The 18025-nt window shown below is 39.5% G+C and overlaps 1 protein-coding gene across 6 annotated transcripts in view; it reads right to left on the bottom strand.

Moving 5' to 3' along the window:
• Window positions 1-18025, bottom strand: part of CFAP61 (cilia and flagella associated protein 61) — a 118590-nt gene that overhangs the window by 43105 nt on the left and 57460 nt on the right. For all 6 annotated transcript variants that reach the window (XM_055816551.1, XM_055816548.1, XM_055816550.1 and 3 more), the window contains 3 exons: window positions 9640-9738; window positions 5362-5530; window positions 3201-3375 (listed from right to left, as the gene is read on the bottom strand). In XM_055816551.1, coding sequence (XP_055672526.1) covers window positions 3201-3375; window positions 5362-5530; window positions 9640-9738 — 443 coding nt within the window. The remainder of the gene's footprint in view (window positions 1-3200; window positions 3376-5361; window positions 5531-9639; window positions 9739-18025) is intronic.

Here is an 18025-nt window from a genome sequence, read left to right as displayed (position 1 = left end):
TTTATTTTCATGGAAAGTGCAGAGCTAATAGGAGATGAATTTCAATTAGTCACAATTACAGTTGTCATAGGTTACATGCATTAGGCGGCTGGGTTTCATCAGAGAAGCCGCAGCAGCAGCCATTGGGGCTGGTGCTCGCTCTGCTCCAAGGGCCCTAAGCAGCAGCAGGCCCTCCTGGACCTGCCCGACCGGCCAGGGGCAAAGGCCTCCAGCCCCAGCTTGGAGGACTGTTGCAGCCCACCATGCTGCAGCCAGCTGAGGAGCTGGCAGCGGCAGATGTGGCTCCCTGCTTCTCCCACGGGCTCCTCGAGCAACAACTGCTGCTGAGTGCCAGCCAGCTTCTCCCATCACCTCTCCTCGCCTGAGGCAAGGAGGACCCCGGGCAGGAAGGCTGCAGCAACTGTGCTGCTGCCCATCCTTGGTGGCACAGTCACTGCTGGGAGCAGCATCGCTTCCACTGCAGCGTGCATGCAACACCCCCCACCAGCACATGCTACCAGGCTGACCCTGCTCTACTTACAACCTGCAAAAAAGCATCACTGATTTAATCCAGAATGAAGTGGCACCCAGTGCTCACAGAGGGAAGACAAGCAATTAAAACCCCTACCTTAACTCTTAATTAAAAACTGCCCTCAGAATCAGTGCCACAAAATGAAGATTTCATCCAATTAAGCTAATAGGACTGGCATTGTGAAGCCCAGTGATTAACACTTTCCTTTAAAAAACCTCCAGAACTACAGGTGGTCTTGAAGGTGCATTCGCCCTCCCTCGCCTGGGGCTTTTCTCCCCAGCTGGGTAGCTCAGTGCACTTGCTGCACTGGGCGCCGGTGGGTGCTGCTCCCTGCCTGAGCCCCTGGGCTGGCTATATGGGACCCCGGGGGGCTCATGCAGTGGGGCTCAGCACAGCAAGCTCCAGACTACTTTTGATAAACACAGCTAATGGCCAAATAAGAGGAGCACAAACAGAAGGAAGTTGCATGGAGAAAAGACTAAGTATCAGCTGAGAATAAGTGGGAGGATGAAACGTGTGTTTGTGTACTGCAATACACGTTACTGTTTGTGTAGCTGCAATAACCAGCATATATAGTTTTATTAGCCACTTAATTTTCTTTAAACATAAGCAAATCCTATTTTTTAACTTTTTGAATTCTAACATGTTTAAAACAGGTTTAGTAGGAATTTGACAAACAATACTTTACAGTTTTGATGAGATGAAATATATGAGGTGGAATATTACTATTTATTGAAGGCAAAACTAGGATCTGGGGAATTTCAGAGATTAAAAGTAAACACAAATGTAAAACTTTGATCATCCCAGTGGAGCGGTAGCATGGCCTGCAGAGAGCTGAGACACATCTAAACCAATTGCTGTGCTCCACAGGAGCCTTGCCTCTGCACCTCTGTGAGCCTGTCACCTGTTAGGCTGCCTCCAGGACAGGCTAGGGGCTGAAAAGTGGACTCATTTTCAGAAAGAATAGGGATCTTGGACATAGCTATGATCAAGTCTGAAAGAACAACATTCATAAGAAATACAACTGGAAAAAGAAGCAGGGTGAGGAAGAATAGAAACAGAGAGGTGGACAAAGACTTCTCCAGCTGGGCACTCATTATACCTGCAGCAGCAGAGAACATGAGGTGGGAACAGCAACAAAAGGGAACCGGAGGCAGAAGCAAGGTGGGGAGAAAGGGGGAGGGGTGTTGCATCTCCCACAGACCACAACCCGAAAAAGTCCCTCCAGACCAGCCTCATCCGGAGTTGTTGATTTAGCTTTAACTGAGGACACAATAGTGCCTAGTTAAGATATCCAGCTTTACACCACAACAAAAGTCAGCAGCAATAATGAAATTTTAATTAATACGTTAATTTAGTATTAATAATAATAAAGGTGCATTCATCCCAAAGCAGATGAGGTGCTGTAAGACTGCCGTTCACCTGAAGAGCAATCCTCCTGGGCACCTTGCGTCACAGCCAGCAGCTAGCTCTCACGCAGCATCTCTGCGCAGGTGTACTGGAGCACATCCCAGGACTGGGCACACAAGGATTTACATGAAAGACTAGCAGCAGCAAGCAGGGAAAACTAACAACCTCATCTGTTTATAAATACAGCTGGGCATATCAGCTGGACATCAGGTAAAACTGCAGGCAGGGGCTGGTATCAGCTGCAAAACAGGCAGAGCAGTACTGCTGGAGAGGCTCTATTTACATGCCTGAGGCCAGGAAGCTGTTTGAGGAAAATGTGAGTGGAAGCATGATCATGTTTATTGTCTTCTGTCCTGATCACAGCAAGACTTGGAGGATGATAAAGAAACTTCCAGTGTCTTGAGAACTTCCCTAAAGGTGTGCCAAGCAGGACACAAACCTTGCAAACCACACCAAATAACTACCATTTTTCATTATGTTCCCTATGAACAAGACAGGAAAACTACTTCTTTAGGAAACTCCTGTTGCTGTGCTCAGTCAACAGAATTTCCACAAAGATGGCTTTCCTGTTCTGAACTCTGTCCTAACTCAGATCCAGCACACAGAACTGACATTACATGAATTCATTTACTGTTTGGTCTTTTTTTCTGTAGTTGAAAGTTCAACTCTGAAGCCTGGATGATTCCTAACATTTTCAATGGCACACACATTCAGTGAATGAACTGATGAATATATGAACAATGCACACATGAACAGGCTGAGAAAATACAGGTATGGTGGACATCTGCAAAGATGTATCATTTTTAAGGGTTAAAAAGAAAATACTGGTAGCCTGCAGTTCTACATGAAAATCTGTAACTGATGTAAACGAACACAAAGATGACAGATACCGAAAAAAAACCCCACTTCCTAATTTAGACCTGTTTTCTTTGTGTTACACCTCAAATCTAGGTATTTTTCTATACAGCACAAAAACATACCCACTAATTAAATTATTATTTAATTGGCTAATTATGACTTCATCTGGATTTGCATTTGGGATTCATTTTGTTTTATATAATAATTATGGATAATTAATCTATCTCAAGCTTTTTTTCCCTAGCTAAATATGCTGGATATCAAAAATGACAAAAAATTTTAAATTAATCTGGAAAACAAAGCACAACAGATGAAAGACTTTGTTAGAATTAATCAGGCACTGATTATACCATGGAATTAAGGAAACAATAAGCCTAGAAAACATTTCTATAAATGTGGGTGTGTTAACGAAAACCCTTACCTTCCGTGTCAACAACATTTTCTTTCAGCCAGTGCATTGCCTTTAAGCAGTCCTGATCGTTATTGAGAGTGAAATGATTGGAAGGGACCTTCCCTGTGTATATTTGTGGCCACTTACTTATCACTTCTCTATTAGTTGGGAGTTTACTGATATCTGCTCCAGTGGGAGACAGGACCTAGAAGAAATGAATAAATGAGTGCATGAATACATAGCTTGTATCTTGAGAACAGTTAAGAAAGATTTTTAAAAACAACACCACAAGCCACTTGACTACCTAAGGGTTGCTATCCTTATACATCCTAACCCTTCTTTAACATTAAGCAAACATATCAGTGGCCACAGAGAAAACAGACTGATGCTAGTCTGAGTACACACACAGGTACATGCGTGTGCTGCATGTATTCCACATTTTCTATGGGATATGGGCAATGGTTTTAAACAGCAGTGCCAGTACAAGTGAATAACAATACAAGCAAAATGCAGGTGAAATGGACTTCACAGCAAATATCAGAAATGCATAAATTTATGGTTGGAGGATCTCTGCAGTTATTTGAACACCACATACCTTTAATTGACACTTGAAAATTCTTTGGGTAGCAAGACTGCCTCCATCTTTTGTCAGCAAAAATCAACTTTCTAAAATAAGAGCGATTTTGTCCCAGAGAAAGGGACCAAAACCTGCTTGATGGTTAAAATGCCAGGATGCAAAGTGTTAATTGTACAATGCTACTTCACAGTGACAAATTCAGTCTGAGTTACACAGAGCAAAAAAGGAAGTCTCATCTATGACTTCTGTGGCACCAGTGATAACGTCCTGAACAATGTTCTCACTGCTAATTGGATCCACTGAAATATTATTTGGTCATATAAAAACAGGCATGGCATCAAAAGATCTTACTTCCCAACAAGTAAATCCTCTTAATCATAATTAATAATGTTTCACTAGACATTAATTTGACTGCTTATCAAATGAGGGATAGCTTATAAAAAGGATGGACCTCAGCTCTGTGTAATAAAACAGAAATCAGATGATAAAAATAATTCCTTCCTGTTTTTTTGTAGAACTTAAAAGTGAGAATAGGGGATGTTAAGTTTTCTTATTGGAGGCAGGTAAAACCTGGGTTTTCCCTTTATCTTTCTTTCTCCTCCAGTGTAGTTACTTCCTGTAACTTAATCTGCAAATCAGGGTTACCTCCAAACTTCTTTTTCTAGGAGCACTTACAGTCATTCACACCACACCAACTTTTGTTTCACCCACATTGAACAGTGAATATGGATTATTGTTTAATGTGTGGCTCTACTCTGAAGAGTGAGTACAGGAAAACTGAGGCTTTCTTGCTCCACAAATCTGTTGCACATGTGCAGTCCAGAGGCTGAACACACCTCAACATTCATATTTGTGACTTATGGCAAACAGCGCTGTAAAAACCTGTAGACACATGCTCAGTTTGATCTGATTTTAAAGGCAAAATACCTTGCTCGTGATTCCTATCCAAAATCCATCAGTAAGGCAAAAATCACTGCAGGCAATGGGGCTATACAAAAGATGGCCATTTAGTTGGCATAGCTTGAAGGCCACGTGACAACAGACAAGAAAGAATGAACTCTGCCCAGGACATCCAAGCTGAAAGTGAGCCTGTAGTGCTGGAGATGAGCTTCACATTTCACAAGCAGCTAAGGGTCTGCTTCAATCTTACTGGAAACTTTAACTGTGTGCTACGATGACATACAGCACCACGTACGTGCCTAGGCATGGTCATCATGTGAGAAGAGCAATTAATCTGATAAGGAATTCTCTCCATTGCCAAAACTAGGTCAAATGGTGTTAGACCAGCTGGAGTTAAGTCTCCTGTGGCTGGGGCCACATGTCAGTTGGGCCTACACTTCAGCAGGTTTAATGGTCACGGTGGCAAACATACTGGCAGCTTTGCTTAATATTTGATCCTGAGCACAACATTCCCACCAGGAAATATAAAATCTCTCATCTCCTCCAAATTCTATAGCCTCACTGAAATTGTACAACTTGCTACACTGAAGGGCTGCAAACTTTCTGGCTATACACTTGCTAAGGACTACTCTTCTGCCTTGCTAATCACAGAAACACTATTCACTGTAAAAACTGGATATATTACTATGTTGTTCACTCTGCACACTATCTTACCTGGTATTTCTGTCCCATACAGAGAACAAGGTAGTCATACGGTACTTTTTCCTCCTCGGAAACAACTACATATTTGGCAGCACGATTTATGCCAGTCATTTTACCAACCACAACGTTAACCCAGGAACAAAGTGACATCTGTGCATAATCTTCATCATTAAAACAGTGGCTGTGAAGAAAGAATATCTGTAAGTGACATTTCAGCAGCTGACAGCAGGCATTAATTAGACATCTGGCAAGTGAGCCAGGTCCCCTAGCAGCTCGAGCCTGTTCTCTCGCTGTGAGTTTGCAGCAGTCTATAGTAAGAGATTAGTCATTATGAAATACTCTGTTACAAATTGACAACTTTCTGCTAAAACCAAACAATCCCTCCCAGCATTGGGCCATACAACCACGTAATTTAAAAACAAAGTCAGAAATACATGCTTTACTCTGCTTTTTCATTGCACGCTAATGTGAGGAGGAAGCTTTTGCACCTACAAAGAAAGTGTTTTAACAGTCTAATACTTCCTCCTATACAATACTCTCTTATTAAGTTTTTTCCACTTCTGCTTCATTTGATATTCAACTTCACCAGTAGTGGTTGTGGGGAGACACAAACGCCAACAAAAGCACCACTGGCGTATTTAACATCTGTGTTCCTAAGTATTAAGTCTAAAAAGTTTTAAAATAAATAGAAAACTAGGAAAACAGTTGTCAGGGCTGGAAGTAAAAGGCAGAGATCTCAAATTTTCTCTTGGTGACCCCTTTCCAAATGAACTTTTCCAAAATGCAAGCATGAAAAATTCTGAAATCATACTAAACCAATGCCCCCTACCCCCAAACCTTCAAAAATCTTAAAATGCAACTGAATTCCTCTGAAAGATGAACCACGTATTAACAGGAATAAAGAAGAAATAATCCCATAGGCTACCCAGAAGAAAACAAGATTTGCAGTTAAACACAGGAAAGAGACTCAAACAGTGCAAATGTGAAAAATACTAATCTTCACTAATTTGTAACTGAACAACAATTTATTCTTAATGAAAATGGGGAAGCAATTTCTGTAATTTCAAAGCAATCACCTTCAGTGCTAGGTAACAAACAATATAAAGGTTGGTCTGTTTTAAGAAGCAGAGCCTTGTTTTGTACAGTAGTTAGTTTCCAGGGCGTTTTGTCCCTGAACATCTCATGGACTAACTGTTTTCCAAATGAGATACCTCGACATAAATCTAATTTTCAGGGTGAGTATGATGTGCACATTCTAGCATCATACTTTGGCAGTATTAATTCTACATCAATAACGAAAAACTAAGGAAACTACTAAAATCACTTGTCGATTTTGAAAATCTCAGGCAAGGTTTACTTTTGCAGCTCTTAAATTTCAGTGCTGTTACAGCCTGTTTTCAGTGTGAAGTATGATATATATCCCTATGTATGATGGAAGCATCAAAGATCTGGAAGCTGCTTTTTAAAAAGCCAATTTTGAAGCAAATTCGAATGGAGCAAAACATCTTCTAATGACTCAGTAATTAAAAAAAAAATAAAATTATTTCCAAAGGTCTTTTATGACTCAAGAGTATGCCCCCACCCTGCCCAACTAAGCAAATACCAGGATACTTATTTATTATTGCATTTGTACTACCCTCTCTGCTTAATAAACTTATGGAAAGACAAATATTCCTGAAGATAAAATACTTCAACACAGATGTACAATAGACACCATTAGAAATTGCATGGAGGACCAGAGAGATAATGTTTCCAACAAGGTCCATTATGACTCTTGAACACCACTGAGTCTTGCAATAGCCCATTATGAAAATAGTACATTGCTGGCCATTCTGCAAATCCAGCTAGACTCAACTCAATACTTTCTTGATACTGAAAACTTACACTAGGCAAAATTCTGTGAAATTAGGTCCTTTCAGTAGAATTGATTACTGCTAATCCCAAACCTTTTTATAGCTTTGTAGAGGGATGAACACATAGGATTTAGTGAAAAAAAAAAAAAGCAACAGGTTTTAAACAGGCAAAAAAGATGAATGAATGGCTGGTGTTACACAGATGTCTAGTGTATGAGATCAGAGTGACATGGCAAGAAGATGGAACTTGCACATCTTGTGTGAAAGGCAGCCGAGTCTCACGTCCCTGCTAGTGCTTCACGCCTATGAGACAAGATGGGAACGCCCAATAAAGAAATCCTGGGCTTCACTCAATCTGTGATCTGAAATCACTGCAGAAAAAATATTTCACCTACCAAATAAAGCTCACGGCCATTCAGATGCTCAAGAACTTTACTTTCTATTGATACCGAGTGATGAAAAATATTCCACTTTCTTCCACAGGACTAAGTGTAATGTGACTAAATAGAAGGAGACTCCACTCACGTTCAAGCATTTGAAGCCTTTACATATATATATACATGTATACATATATATACATGAAGTACCAGTGACTGCAGCAGAGAACACCGGAGACAGACTCAGTGCTAACAGCTTTTATTTTGCCATTAGTACCACAATATACATTCTAAATCAGAGCTGATTGCTACACATTAATTGTTGTTACTGAGTTTCCAAAATTGTCATACAGGATGCCACAGAAACAAATAAAGTCACTTTCATGACCTGAAGAATTTTAGGATCGAATGACCTCGCTTTCTGAGGCACTCTGCATCCTGTGTACTCACAAATACCACAGGCAAATAAATAAGGGGGAAAAAACTACTGACAATTCTGAACTGTAATCATGCAGAAATCTATAAATAAAACAGACATCAAGGAAAGATGAGAGTTTTCAAAGGCACCTTTATAATTGAAGTGCACAGCTCTGAGGAGACTGACACTCCAAAATCACAGGGATGCTTTCAAAAATCATACCCTGCAGAGTTCAATTTTCACTCTTAATCTGCTTTCAAATTTTAACAGCTAATTCTGGTGAGACAGCTACGAACTGCAACTTTTCATCAGGAAGGATGTTTTGTTATTACAACTCCTTTACAGTATAGGTAGGAAAAAGAGCACGTGCATTTATGTAGGCATATGATCCCTCCATTTACTAGACTTGAACTTTATACAATTAAAAAATGAATGCAGGTAACTACTTATAACTGGCAGGCAAAATTCCATGAGGTAAGGTGGTTTTAAACAGGTTCACATCACACTATTTTGATGTTTTGTAGAGATTTCATTTTTAAGATTCACCACACAGACATTGAGTTATTTTTCCATTTAAAGAGCTCGGCCTTTAGTGCATTGCCACTTACTGAGCAAAAAGATTTGGTAAAAAACAAGTGTGCAGGTTCCAAAGAGTCACATGCCAAATCTGAATAAATTATACTAAAGTTCATTCCTCAGCTACTCAAAGTAACCAATTCACTTTAATACCATGCTTCTCAATGTCAAGAAGAATCATGTTCCTGTCTACAGTGAGGATTCCTACTCACTATTCCAAAATAAAATCATCAAAACAAGTACATTAAATTTAAGTGAGAATTATATACTGTGAATTTTAATGAGGTAAGATTTTATCCTACTAAATGGAAGATATTTTACTCATTGGCAAACAAGAAAACTCATGAAATGTCTAACTGGTCACTAGATGCAAGCCTAGCTCTCTCTCACAGTCTTCCCTTCAGCTGTTTGCACGAGACCCCTGGCTCTACCAGCCCCAGGGAGGTAAGCATAAAGGAACCACACTCTGGCTGGGACTGCAGGTAAGATTTCCACAGCCTGGCAAACAAATAGTTCACAAGCAGCAGAATTGATGCAGCACAGTTCTTCCACATTTATCAACAGCAATAATCCTAAACTTCACCCTGTATACTCAGCAAAATTCCCACTATCATCATTGGGGTCTGAGTCTCACCACAAGGCTGCTACAAGTAGATCACCGGTCATGCTGTCAATATTAATTCTTACATGTTCTTTTGTTCAGCATTTCTTGCACCAAAACTCGTAAGTTTAAAACTAAGTAATATTTAAAAAGCAAGCATACATCTTTTGTCATTTTTCTTTAACCTGGAGATCTAAACAATCTAGAAAGTTTTGGAAAGCAGAGACCAGTGTCCTGGTATAATACTATGGATTGCTGTCCTGAAGTTACTGCTTTAGCAATATTTCCCTAGTAATGAATATATTAACGCCTTTCACAGGTGAATGCATGTTGTATAGACACCTTGGATTATTTTGAGGCTATCTGTCTATGTATCTATCTAAAATTTAGAACAAATTTACAAAGAATTACAAAGTGTTATGTTTTCCTTTGAAGCTATGGAAGTGTTTATATATTAAAACAAACCTGGTAATTAAAAATCTTCTGTGTTTGGAGCCTAGTAGGTCTTTTCCTGGAAGGCCATGAATTGAAATCAAGATCAGATTGTTGAACTTCAGATGCGGACTGTGGAAAGAAAAACAAAATGCCACAGTTCAACCAGTGTAAGTTTGCTGAGGCTCTGTTTGGTACAAGCATAACACGAGGGCATTTCAACATACGGTTACATGGTATGACACCATGCTTAGCTTCCCAGCCCATCACTGTGACTGTCGAGCTGTGCAGCACCCAGCACAGTATCATCTCAGTCCTGACAGAGATATTTAGATTCTATCACATAACTAACAAGCTCTGTTCCTAAGACCTTATGGCAGGACTTGCCTTCCATGACCACAAAAGGTACTGTAAGGCCACTCAGTCTTTGGCAAACACCTTTGCTGTTCACAGCTCATCACCTGTAAGCTGCAGGAAAGAAAAAGAGCAATTCCTGACAACTGGTAATTCACCTGCTTCCTTCATATGCTTAGGAGGGCATATCAAAGGAACAGCACGGATTTTAATTCCATATTCAGGAGGATGCAGAAAGTAATTCCTTTACACAGGCCAGGTACAAAGTGTTTTACCATTTTTCTAAGATGCATGTATCTGGATACAAAAAGAAAAATGCTTTCCATCATAGTTTCATTAACACCAGAGCGTAGGAGGGACAAGACCGACAGTATGTTGAACTAAATGTGATCTGACATTTAAAAACAAATAAATATTATGAGTGATTAAGCCTTCTAATCTTCAAGGCTTTCTGTAAGTTAAGTATGGATCGATGCAAATAATACAAAGGAATCAGAATGTTTTTTATCAACCAATGTTAATTTGTTATTCATACGTTTAAAAAATATATTCAAACAAAGTTAAAGGTCACACTTAAACCAAGGAATTTCAAGGTTATGGCTGCCTCTCACAAAATGCATATTAATAGTTTAATTCTGGATTATGGATTATCTATGGTAAATCTCCATGCATACTCAGCCTGACTGCAATGTAATAAATAACCTTAATGTAACAAGAGTGCATATATTTATACAGATTATGGGCCTGATGCTCATTTAAATTAAGGTCACTCTGCAGAGGTGGGTGTAAATAGAATTTGCTCTTCATCTATGGTCACATTATGAATGTGCCAGCTGAGTGATACAAAGCGATCTTCATGTAAATGAAAGCTGGCCCAATACATTAGGCTGAATTTAAAGTGTACAAAATGCCATCTGCACTCAGGGAGCACTCCTAGTGGGGTGCAAATGTGAACAATTACAATAACTTTACACACATAAATAGCATGACTCCTTGGAATTTAGTTTACATCTTATTATTAGGAAAACTACTACAACAGTACATAGACATCTTAAACATTCTCCTATCCTGTCTGCCCTCAGAGCAGTGAAGTTTCTTTTCAGCTTAGAGCTGAAATCATCTCTTTACATGCTGCATGGCCTCTTGCCAGCAGGTCTCCAAATCCAGGTGCTACAGTAACATTAATTTAAATTATGTGAACAATATTTAGGATGAAAACATTGCAAGCAACCACAAGAAAAATGGCAGGACGAAGGCCCTAGGCAACATTAATATGCCTCTTTTGCATGATTGCGCTATGATGCACTTTATTGATCTGGTCACATACTTATTCTCTTCCGCAGATGCTGCACCTCTATTAGCCCATATACAGTCATCCAGTTATTTCCACAGTCATATAGTATTTGTTCAGTTCTTCCCCACTGAGCGTGAGGCTTCAATTCAGACCTTTCACTCAGTAGGATGTACTAACTAATGATTTACTTCTACCTCAGCGCTCCCATGGCATTCCCATATGCCTCAAACATTAATTCATGTTTCCCATTCATTAATCTTCTAGGCATCAAAATGTTGATGAGCATCTCCTTAGAATACCATGATGAAATGAGTCATATCTTTGATTCCCGTTTGACATTGAGAAAAATCAAGACACAAAGAAAAGTAGATTAAAGCTATCAAAAAGGCACACTGAATTTGGAGGCAGAAGGGAAAAGACCCAGAGGCTGGTACCTGGCACTCTCCCGGGCTCAGAGCGTGGGCATGTTGCACTCCGGCTCCAAGAGCCACACAGTGCTGGGCACAATTTATGCAAATAACACTCACATTTTCACAGAGTTAAAATCCATCCTCAGCTAAGAATCAAAATTTGTTAAATGTTTAAGCACAGGCTGGCATTTGTGAAAATTAACAGAATCTTTAAATAAGTGAAAAAATAACACCCTAGTATCTTGTATTATCAAAGCTTGAATGTAGAACTGTAGTTGGTATGCCTAAACTTAGGATTTAAAATATTTATATATACAGGCACTTAAATACAAGCCTGAACACTACAGGCAAACTGTCTTAGTTTAAGTGCAAAGCAAAGTGCTTAGCCACGGTTGCTCAGGCACTGGCACACAGTTGCAGGGAGATAACAGGTCTGACCATTTCGACCAGGGACTGTTACACACGTTACCACACCCCACGCCATCATCCCCTTTCCTCTACCTAGCATTACTATTTCTAGGCTAACAAAAGGATGGTTTATTTATTATGGGCTTTGATTCCTTACTGCTGCCTAAAAGCTCTTAATAACTGAAAAACAACAAAGGCTCTGAGAAGCAGGTAATGCATGTTAAGAGAGTGAATGTCTTATGTGCTTCTAATATATATAACAACGCCTAATATGAAATAGGGTAAAAGCAGAGGTTCCCATTTGGTGAAAAAGTCTTCAAGTTAAGAGCCTCAACCAAACATTGAATAAGAGCACCTGCATTTTAGAAGCAAATAATTCCAGCAGGGATTCATGTTGCTGTGGATACAAAGGGAAGAACAGCTCAAAGATACTGGTAAAGCAGGGAGGGATTAGAGTATCTAGGGAAATAAGTAAAAGGTATTGGGTTTCATTGCACAGTTCTAGGGGACAGCTACAAAAAAAAGTCTAAATACCCTTGTCCTTGAAATAAAATAGGATTGCTAATTTACTGTGAGCATAATCAAAGGAAGAAACAAAACAGTTTTAGTACATTATTTTTATGTATCCTGGCATCTGTGAATCTGTTAGAATATTCCTTGCCTAGTTTTTCTGACTTTTTTTTTTTTCCTGGTGTCTTGCTACCTTTTTTTCTTTTTTTTTTTCTTGTGCGTGTGTAATGATGGAGGCTTAGATAGTGGAAACTGCCTGAACAAATGATTTAATTAATTGTTTTCATTAAATCCCTCATTATCACAAATAATAAGTCAAATCACTTTTGTTACAAAAAATAAAGTGCAGTGAAGTAGCCTACATGAACCTAAGCGGTGCAATTTATTTGAAACAAAGCATCACACTTTTTTTTATTTTTCCAGTCATTTATAAAAACTAAAATAAACAAGGGTGACAGAAGAGAATGCTTGATCTAGCTACCAAAATTGGTAAGCATATGCACTATTTTCCTGTATGCATAGTCTTTAGACAATAACTGTCATATCTGGAATTATGACCTATCCAAAAGTAAAGTCCTAATTATACTGTATCCTCAACTTTGCTGCAGCAGAGAACGCTTGTAAAAATGGCAGCTCGAGATCGTTCCAAAAATGGCAACAAATAGTCTGTTCTCAGCACTAGATGCTGAAAACTTAGCTGTGATAAATTCTTGCATTACTGAAACTTTGAAATCAGAGAGATCTCTATCCTGGAGAAAAAAAAAAAAAAAAAAAAAAAAAAAGCACCTTCAGTTTTTTTGTGGAGAGGAAGGAGCCCAGAATGAGGTGGTGTTTAAAAATAAAAAACTCCCGGGAGGCAATAACTTAGTGTTCAAGGCACAGAAACTCAAAGTGCCCAGGTGTAAGTCTCACTGTAGAAGGCAGATATAGGCAGTAGTTCTCCTTTTCCCAAATAATACAACTACCCAAAGTAGGACTTTTTTTTTTTTTTTTTTTTTTTTTTTGTGTTAAGGAAAGATCAGCATTCCAAACATTTCAAGAACAGTAATAGGGATGTGACTTGCAGAATTTCCTTCTCCAAAAGGAAAAGATTTTCTAACAAATTTTCCAGCCCTACACAGAACTATAAATAGAAATGCTCAGCTTAACAAAGGTTACTAATATTAATAATAACTCAGAAATCCCCACTCATTCACATTTTTCACTAAAGGATAAATAACTTACATAGCACTATAGACTTCCTTTGAGTAATTTTTCTGAGTAATGTATTTTCATACTGCCACTAAACTAAATTGCTCCTATTCGCTTGGACAAAGCCCCCTCCTTTCACTAGCAGAGCTGTAAAACCCTTTTACCTTTCTCCTTGCTTCCTCCCACTCTCTGGGCAGCTATGTTTGTCTCAGACAAACAAGAATCCACACAAAATCAAGTATGAACGTATGTGAAAACACAGCAAAACCATCTCCCCATATGATGCTACATGACGCCATTCCAGTAGTATGAAGGCTCTGCAACTGATCCTACAACACTTGGTTATCAAACTTTTAGTAAGAGTCAGTAAGTAACAGAAGCAGCAGAAAGGGTTTATTGTTTGTATCACAATTACCAAAAGCGCCTGTTCTCAAGAACCTTATGTAAGTGCATCAATTACAGGCCTCAGAACAGGATTTCAGCTTAACTGCTGACCAACAGATGTCCATTTAGAAGTTATCCCTCTTTAATTACGAGTAAACAAAGATAAGCCAGTTCATTGGATCAACCTTAGGAAAAAGTGTTAAGATTGTGAATGAATTTTCTCAATGAAAGAACGGATAACAATAAAGTCTTTACTGGGACACTTTTCAATGTAAGGGTCAAGAAAGGGGTTTTCCATGTATTTCTTCTATAAACCGCACCCACGATGACTCTTCCTCCCAAGATCAGTGACAGACGTATTAAGAACATCAACAACTGAAACAAAAAGATAGGTCAATCTAGTTGCCAGTAGCTCACATTTAATTTGACTGCCGCTTTTGACACCAAGGGATAGATAAGTCAGTTGCTTACTTCTGTGGGAGAATTCACCTCTTTCTTCCCAGAACATAACTATTTCCATTCCAAGATAGGCCACGACACTGGTGAAATTCACTGTCCTTTTCAATTTCAGAAACCACTCTTCTAAATTGTTCCAAACAGAGATTAAAAAGAAATTGTTTGGCTCTGATTTTGAATTTTTAAAAAATAAGGATGTAATTTCTTTAAAAACAAGAGAGCTGCTTTTCAAAAATGACACATCAGTGAAATATTTTGTCTTGTCCCAGTTACCACCTCCTGATATTAAAACAACATCCTCCCTGCAAAAACCTAAAACTTTTATGGCATGGTGCTTTTTATTAAGGTACTGTTTTTTTCAGAAACTTCCCACCAGATTTACTGGTGATTAATATTATCAGATGCTGTATTCCAAAGAAGAGCAGCCTGTAAGCCCAGGCCATGAAAGTCACCACTGTCACCACTTTTGGCATCTTAGCAAGAATCCATTAAAAAGCTCTGTAATGTTTACTTTGACCTTTGACTGACGCCCTTCAAGGATGCTACCAGTGTTTCTCTCTCCCCAGCTTCTAGCTCTTCCTCACTGGGTTTCTCTCCAAACTTTGAACTGGATGGTCTGTTTGTACACAGGATTTGGAGGCACCTCCTTGGTGTTGAGGTCTAGTGCCCACTATCACGAGTCAAAAAAAAACCACCACCACCACCACCACCAAAAAACCACAACCCCCCAACAAAGTTTCCATAAACTTTCCAAGCACCATGTTGAAGATAACTACATTTTTTGCCCCCACTATGCCTACTGGAAGATTTTCTCTTTTCAACAGTGATAATTCTCCTAACTTCTGGCCCCTGTTTGTTGGGTGCCAATTTATATCTACTTGAACTGGACAAGGACATCAATCACAAACTTAAAATAGCTGGGTTCTCGTCCATGTTTAATATAGTCTTATTCTTGCAAAGCTTCTGTTGCCCCTGAAATTATCACTTTACCTCTTTTTGTTCAACCAATATTCCCTGCTTCCTTCTTTGATCTCACTGAAACCCATATCCCCTCTCCGACCCTAGCTCATGTGGTATTCCCTCCCCTGTAGTGATCAACCCTTCTTCAAAAAACCCCATTTCAAAAGCTGTTGCTCTCCAGTTATATATATCTCCTGCTAGGATAGATCAATTAGTCCTCTCACTTTTTCCTTTAAGTGGTTAGTCTTAAATCCTCCTCCATCTTCTAATTTTAATGCTTGTCTCTCTTTTATCCTCTGGGCTGACTGCTTTCCCATAGAATATACTTAAAAACATTAGCAACTGACTGCTGCATTTCAAGTCTTTTATTAATTCCTCCTTTTTTCTGTAGTTTTGTATCACCCCATGATCTTGATTTCTCACTGAACGTTACCAAACATGTCTTTTTCTAGTTACTTCTTTCAGACTCCCGTCCATATCATAACTCATTTTTCTGAAACAACTCAGCCACCCTCCTGTCACTGCCACTGCTTTTATCCCTTCTAACCACCTCTCATTTCCCAGCAACTGTTTTTGCTTTCTTCACCTATGTCAACTCAGCTTTCCCTATTCTTTTTCGCACCATTCTTCTCTAGTGATTGTGGCTCTTTACTGTAATTCAGTTGAGCCTTTTTCCTTTGTTAGACTAATTCTTTTCCACACTTTGCTTCTCAACCTATATTGACCTTTGCAATTTTACCACTAAGCTCTTCTCCCTCCCTTAACCACCCCTTGTTAAGCTTTCCTCTCAGAAGTCTCTTTGACTCTGCACCTTGCCAGTACTTGCAAAGCCTATATCAGGCTGTGAATGTGTGTATCAGTTAACACACGTAACATACACACACTGGAGTACAGCATTTAAAAGCAAACTTCTAACTCAACTTAAAACTGAGTCTTAAGAATGTGCTTATTTGCAGGGGTACTTCCAAGATCTAGCTTATTAAAATCAGCGTGGCAAAGTCCTCACAGTATGAATTGTTACGTGACAGAACAGGAAAATCTAAAGAGCTCTTTCCTTGGGCCACACAGAACACACAGCTGAACCAGACACACCCATATACTTATGTGGGAACATCCACAGCTTTACAAGATTAGCCCTACCATCCCAGATGTAAGCTGGCCTTGAATTTGACCAAATCAAAGTACCATCCAAACACTGCTTTAGTGAGAGTCTTTCCTTACTAAAATGTCAATTTCCATTCCATAAATGTTTCAGCATTTCATCCTGTTCAAAGTATATAACAGGGCAATTATTTTTCTAGACCGAAAATGAAGGATATCTGTTGATGGCCTTGGTAGTTACAGTCTCTAGCTATTTAAATCTAATCACCTGGAAGATTCAAAATCACAGTTGAGAAACATCAACATCATTTTCCGCAAATAAGGATACCATAAATCAGAGAGCAAAACTAGAGTTTGGTTGAAATTTTGCTGTCCTGTCTGAATGTTTCAGTGAATAACATACAGTGCAAATTCCACCTTGTTAATAGGACATTTTTAATGTTATTGGCCAATCACCCATGTTAAAACTAAGGGTTTGTTTGCCTTTTTTATGGCTGCCTACTTGCCAAACCCAGTTTTCCGTATTATTGCAGAGGAGATTAACATTTTGATTCTGTGACGTTGTTTGGTGCAGATTTGGCAATGGTGCCTTCACAGAGATGAAAAAGCATACACCTTAGAAAAGCTCTTGGATATCAAAAGATAGACTTCACTTGAATTTGAAGGGCTTGAGATTTCTACCAACATTTTTGTCCTTGCTTATAGCCAAGGACCATCTACATTTTCCTCCTGACAGCAAGAGCGTGCAGAAAGAGAAGATGCTCATGAAAGTTGCATGTTCTGAGGCACCACCCCAGTGCCACATGCTGTTGACAGAAAGCTGGCAGCTCAGGAAGGACAGGGACATGGCTGGTGGAGGAGTCAGCTGGGCCAAAATTCCTGATCTCAAACATCTGCATGTAGCAGCTGCGGATCTGGGCCTCGCAGCACCTCCAGCCCTGGCAGCCTGATGAGCACAGCTGCCTCTCTGATATTGCATCCTTTAAACATAGAACAGCTCAGAGTGGTGCAGCACCACAAAGCCATGTAATGCCTGTTTCTTCACCAGGGCAACATGACGCTTCTCCAGCAGCTCCTTCCCAAATGGCCCATGCCCACAGGAAACTGAAATTCTGCCTGCTTAATCCAGAGATGCTACTGACTGCCACAGTCCTAGGGAAACAAACCCCACAGGGTAGGGTGTTACACTTCACACCACAGTGCAGTGCAGTAACATGGGTACTGGAAGCAATTGAGCCGCAGCACCGTGGAGCTCCATCTAACCTAACCAATCCACATTAGAAGTCTGGGGAATCCAGATAACACAGCATGCAGTAAAGATTTACCATCTCGTTACTGTATCTTATGCACT

The sequence above is a fragment of the Falco peregrinus genome, chromosome 11, assembly GCF_023634155.1.
Source record: "Falco peregrinus isolate bFalPer1 chromosome 11, bFalPer1.pri, whole genome shotgun sequence".
NCBI lineage: Eukaryota > Metazoa > Chordata > Aves > Falconiformes > Falconidae > Falco > Falco peregrinus.
This window is presented reverse-complemented; position numbering and strand designations above follow the sequence as displayed.